Source organism: Carica papaya, chromosome 9 (assembly GCF_054855325.1).
Source record: "Carica papaya isolate Zhongbai chromosome 9, ASM5485532v1, whole genome shotgun sequence".
NCBI lineage: Eukaryota > Viridiplantae > Streptophyta > Magnoliopsida > Brassicales > Caricaceae > Carica > Carica papaya.
The window spans coordinates 32,985,032-32,991,168 of record NC_142317.1 but is presented as its reverse complement, the minus strand read 5'-3'; the positions used below and the strand labels follow the sequence as shown (position 1 = coordinate 32,991,168).

At 34.9% G+C, this 6,137-nt stretch overlaps 1 protein-coding gene across 1 annotated transcript; it reads right to left on the bottom strand.

Moving 5' to 3' along the window:
* Window positions 1–1,514: 1,514 nt before the first annotated feature.
* On the bottom strand, window positions 1,515–5,361 carry LOC110819740 (uncharacterized). Its single transcript, XM_022049047.2, has 6 exons — window positions 5,088–5,361; window positions 4,777–4,859; window positions 3,771–3,932; window positions 2,584–2,694; window positions 2,151–2,217; window positions 1,515–2,074 (listed from the first exon to the last, which is right to left on the bottom strand). The coding sequence occupies exons 1-6, from the start codon at window positions 5,209–5,211 to the stop codon at window positions 1,794–1,796; spliced, it is 828 nt and encodes a 275-aa protein (XP_021904739.1). The 5' UTR covers window positions 5,212–5,361; the 3' UTR covers window positions 1,515–1,793.
* Between the last annotated feature and the right edge of the window lie 776 nt (window positions 5,362–6,137).

The following is a 6,137-nucleotide window of genomic DNA, read 5'->3' as shown; positions in this document are numbered from 1 at the left end:
TTCTAGAAAGAATATAAGTTTTATTAATTTAATGAGTACTATATCCTAATATTGTTGTATTGAAACAATGATAATAGAACTGAATATTAATAATAATAAAATTAATAATGATGATATTAATATTAATGAGATAAAACGATAATTAAAAATTTAAAAAAATTAAATTTACTAAATTTGAAAAAAAAAACATAAAGTACGAAAAAGGAAGAAGCTCCGGTGACGGCAGCGCCGCCCGCGATGGCAATCCGCATCAGATTGGCTGTTTTCGGCCGAATTCAACCAAAATTGCATCAGTTCCTGTGAGAAAACACACTTAGGGTACTCGGTGGGCCGAAAAAACGTAGAAAACCAAAACTCACCAGTGGTTGAGCTCTCTAGTGCGGCGGCTCCTCCGGCTCACGTTGCAGTTGTGTGTTTTGCTCCGGTCAACCTGTAGAGGAGGAAACGTTGATCACAATGGTGGAAAAATCACATCGAACGAGAATCGGGAAGGGTTTCATCGGAGGCGAAAATCGAAATACCCCGCGACAGAGGCGTTTTCCGGCCAATTGGCCGGTGCTTTCACTCCTATTTGGCCATGAGTGGGTTTGGAATCAAATTCTAAGCAAAAGGTAGAATTTTTACCTCGTTTGACGGCCGAAAATTGCTCCGATGCAGCGGTGGATGGCGGCGGTCGGCTCCCTGGCGGCTGGGCTGTCTTCTTCGGCGAGGGGCTCTAGCGGTTAGGGTTAGGGTTTGAGTACGGATGAGATTATTTATACCCATCCGCTTTTGATCTAAGCCATCCATTATTTTTAATCTGTATCGTTCGATCGCGATTAAATAGATAGTGAATCTGAACTGTTCATCAGGATTCAATCTGAGCCGCCTGTGCGCGATTCAATTTGGGCTGTCTGTACGCGCGGTAACGAATCTCATCTGTTCGATTGCGCGCGCGCGGATCGCCCACGTGGCTCCCTTCTACGTGGCCTCCCGCGTCAGCGTCTCTGCCACCTGGCACGTCCTAGTTGGTCGGGACTACTAACCGGGCAGCTGACGTGACGTAATTTTTCTAAATTGCGTTTTGACATCTGATTTCTGATTTTTTTTTTCAAAAATACAATCAGAATTCAAATTTTAACCCATTTTTTTCAAAATTATTTTCAATTAAATCCCTAACTAATTTTTTTTACATTTTATTATTATTATTATTTTCATTAAAATAAATTAATTTAAATTAAATTTAATTAATACATATTTTATATTTATATAAAATTAATAAAAATAAAATAAAAATAATAAAAACAGTTGGGTGGTACAGTTAGATTTTAGAGAAAAAAAGGAGTTAGGCTAATTGAAAGTGGCACAAACCATTCCATTTCCAACTTAAAATTCATATCTTAAGGGGAAAAATCTAAAATGGTTTTATTATATTTAAATACATTAACAAAGCATGTCAAAAATATATCGGATTCATCAGTAGTATAGTTCCAAGAAAAAGCAAGAATAGCAATTAAATCAACAAGAAACGAATATTCGACTCTGTCCAAAATTTTTTATTTTCTCACGATTTCGATCAACAGTTGAAAAACAAATCTTCAGATGAAATTCTACAAAGCATTTCTTTAACTAAACACAGGAATTTAAGACAGTACTAAGCATGATCTGGAGCTAGAGTAAAGGCCTCATCCCATTCTGTAACTTAAGATCACATTTTTACATGTCTATTCCTAGGTAAATGCTAAATGTGGAGGAGCCTTTCACCATTTTACTAAGCCTTTTATCAAAAAGTAAGAACAGGGTGCATATCTGGATCATGCAGCCATACCACTTGGCTCCTGGCTCCTGGATTTGCCTTTGCGGTTCCAAATTGGAGTTGTCTCGATTAGTTTATGAGGAACGAGTTGTCTTTCCCGCTTAGTGAGCTTGCGGAAATTGTGAACTCTCAACCTGGCTATCTGAGCCTCTTCTTCAGGTGTCATTTCTCTCACTACAACAGTCAATCGACACTCTGGTCTCACTTTCAGTCCACATTTTCCCTTAGCATGGTAGGAAATTCTCTTTTTAAAAAACCCCTTTCCAACGAATGCCTCAGCTGTATTGAAAGAAAGAATACAGAATATAAGATAAAATTTTTTTTCACTGAGCACGGGCATACTTGGATTACTCACCAACAAGAAGGCGTTCAGGATCCAACCCATGATTGTGGGTAGCATTTGCTCGGGCAGAGTGGATTACCTGTGAAGCACAGAGATTAATCACACTGCTAAAATATTCTATAAATGGAAGTTCATCATTGTTCTCTCAAAATTCAAACATACTTCCAAAAATGAAGACTAGAAAATGAGCCAAATAAGTTCATCTATCAGAGATGTAGAAATTCACTCAAAACTCAACAGTTATGCACAGAAAAGTAATAAAAAGCTTTTGCAAGACAACAAAAGCAATTCAAAAGGATATGAAGAGAAGACAAAAGTGGCCTTTTTCCAGATCTTGACACCTGGTTATCTTATTAACAAAATTAGTTCAGTCAGAGACTAAACTTTTTGTTTCAAAATGCGTAAGCATACAACCAACTTGGAGAGACATGATAGTAAAAATAACCTGATAGACAGTTTTTGAAGCTCTTTTGACAGTCACTTGCAATTGTAGCAATGCATCTTCAACACGCATACCACGAACTAATGCAGCAACTAAGTTGATCTTCTTGGGACTCTGAACCCAGCAGGTAAAATAAAGTTAATGAAAGAGTACATGAACTAGCAACTTTAAAGCTACTCACAACTTCAAAAAGAAAATTTACAACAGGAAAGCAATTAAGCTCCATCAGTACAAGGCATTTTGTCTTTGGACAAACATCAGCATTAGGCATTGTATTCTGATATCTAGAACTCATCATTCAGTAACAAATAAACATTAGATCAGGCTCTTCTAGCAGTTGGAAGTTTAAATGCCTAATACAAAAATTTCAGAGGTCATATTTTTTTAGGAAGAGAAACAATAATAAGAGAAAAGCACCAAAAGGGTCCCACATCTTGCCCTAAGTGGCCAGGATTGATAAGAGCCACTTCAGGTGCAAAAACAGCAGAATATTACAAATCCGTCAAACCTGATTCAAACAGAAGTTGGCGCCAAATTTAAGATTCAGAAAAGGCTTTTCATAGAGTATTTGAATTCACCAGTTACAAATGAGGTCATAAAAAAAGCATATATCTTACAAGATTAAATCCGTCCAATCATTTAACAACTACAAAGATGCAACAGTAATAACTCAATCAGATGCTTAATATTCCATATTATATAATTCTAATCAATGTGTTACACATAGCATTTTAAACAAGCTTGTTTCAACATCTAATAGATAAGCGGTATATCATGGATATTATATTTATCCAAGAAGAGATTCAATTATCACAAATATGCCCTTCTATTCATATTAGGAAATGAATAATTAAAGGTTATGGAAAATCATGACCAGTGATTGGGCTCAAATGTCATGGCATAAAGGTAAAAGACTCCAGACTTAAAATGGTTACTTTATCTTTGAGTGCAGTTAGATGATATCCAAATCATCCTAAAAAATGGATTAGAAGAAGAAAGCTTTATTTGGAATCCCGCATCAAGAAGATAAATCCTATTTCATGAAAATGGGAAGTTTCCATCCTAACAAGAATAACAAGACAGAAATACCCCACTTGCAAAGAATTATGATATGGTTTACACCAGATAACAAAGAACAACAATGCGTGGTTCGTAAATTATTTGATGTATAGTAGGACTTATATTCCGACCTGTTTTATGTCCTTTAATATTGCTTGAACTTTGGAGGGTTTAGACGCAGTCTTCTGCTCTTCTGCTTTCCCACTACCTAATGCCAAAACTGGCATCAAAGGGGATGGAATGGGAGTTTCCTCTGATGAAGCAGCTAGTAACTTTCTTGAACTGGAGATTCCCTGTAGACTAAAAGAAGTCATGCCAGTAGCAAACAAAACAGCAAGAAGGAACAAGTCAAAAGTCATGATCGCAACAAATAAAAAGGTAAGCTGGAAAGAGAGTCCAAATCCTCACACGTGATATAATAACCCCTATCTGAAACAACTATCTGAAGGTGGATTTCCCAAAACTATAAATAGAACTTCAAAATCATGTTATCACACTAACATCAACCTGCAGGCGGTATAGAAATATGCAGAGTATTTCAACTTATTTAGATTTTTGCCAAAAAAAAAAAAAAGAGAAAACAGTGTCCAATATCTGAAATACTGGTAGCTTTACACAATCAAGGAATTGGATGTCAGACCCCTTTTTTTTTGGCAAAACCACCAATAAAATCATACTTTCAAGTTTCAGATAGAACCCCCCAACAGGAAATAACAGTAACATAAACACCATGTTATTTATATAGACAGTCACTGATGAGTAAATATAGTACCAGTCTGATGTCAGATACATAAATATACATCTTTTTAAACTATAAAACATGCAAATATGTTATCCCACTGAGTTGTTTCTCTTGAATTGGATTATTCTTTGGAACACAAATTTTGAAAAAAAAAAAACATTTGAGCATGTAATCCAGCTTGAGACAGTATTTTTCCAATCAATTTCCGCAGACTTGACAGGAAGAGGCTTACTATCCATGTCCAGTAATAGTAATCCATGGGAAAATCTAAAACAGTGCTCATACACTTTTAAATAACAGGAACAACGTTCACTAAAACAATGCACAAGCGACACCAAACTCAAATAAATAAATTAGGTGGCATAAAGAAAAGGGCAAAGTAAGTATAACATTACCAGCTGCTGTATATACTGATACAAAGGCCTTGAGCCCATCAAAGAAGGCTGTTTCCATGTTCTCTTTAAAGATGGTAATTCACCTGAAAAATTAATCCATATCATTAAACCCTCAAATATTAAAGAAATACCTGTCGACCAGTAGATCAATAACATTTTCAATCTGATTCTGGATCAAGAACAGCATACTAACAAAGTCCGTAACCTTCTTAACCATCTAACTAATTACTTAAAACCTTTAGTCTAATATCAAAAGAGTAACAATGACCCCAAAAGATGATTCAGTCAGAAATAATCTGAGACAAACTAACCAGCAGGCAAAAGAGAGGATTCCACAGTAGAACAAGAAAAGTTAGCAGATGCAGTATAATTGTAATCCACTCTCCTACAAGCTCGACGAAGCACGGACTGCAAATGCCTCTGCCAACCCGCCATGTGTTCCAAAAGACTACCCAACAAATCACTCTACACCAAAAAATATCAACAAATCACTCTTTTGATTCTCAATCTCACAGCTTGAGCCCTCTCTGTTTCTCCTTTCCCATTTCTGTCTCTCACACCAGCCTCCTCCAATCCCTCTTGGCCTCACAGGCCACCTATTCTTTCCGATCCTTTTTCACTGTGATAATTATCTTTCTTTTTTCAGTTCTTAATCTCAATCTTCATACTCGGTTCGAAATGGCGATGCAGAAACCCTACACGGGTTCCATCTATTTCAGTTTTAATAGGAGGAGGAAGAAGACGCTTCGACGTCGTCGTTTCGAGGGAAATTTGGGGGCTGGGCCTGCCTGTTTCTGGATCGATAACTTGGTTTCGCCCTCTCTTCGTGGAACTGGAGTTTTGCGTTTTAAACGCTGCGTTTAGGAATTTTACTTCAGACAGAGTATTCGTTTGGATACATTTTCTCCATTTAAAGAAATATTTTTTAATTAAATGCATAAAATTAAAAATGGTTTTATCTAAATTTAAAATCAAAATATTTTTTTATAAATTTAAATATAAAAGCTAGAAATGTTAATTTTTTTTATAAATAATTTATACATGAACATTTTTGTTATATTTTTAATTAATTTAAAAATTATATTTTTATGTGTAAACTGAGAAAAATCTAATTAGAATAATATAAAATATATGTATAAAAAAATTAAACTGAACTCAAATAATTTTTACTGATAAAATCAGTTTGTTTAAATATAACAGAAATAAATAAATGTTACAAAAAATAAAATAATTATTAATTCAATAAAAAAATTACTATTTTACAAATTCATGATAGCTAAAATTAAGAGTGCATTACTCCATGATTAAAACATTATTTCTTCATAATTATTAAATTAAATTACCATTAATAAATAATTAAT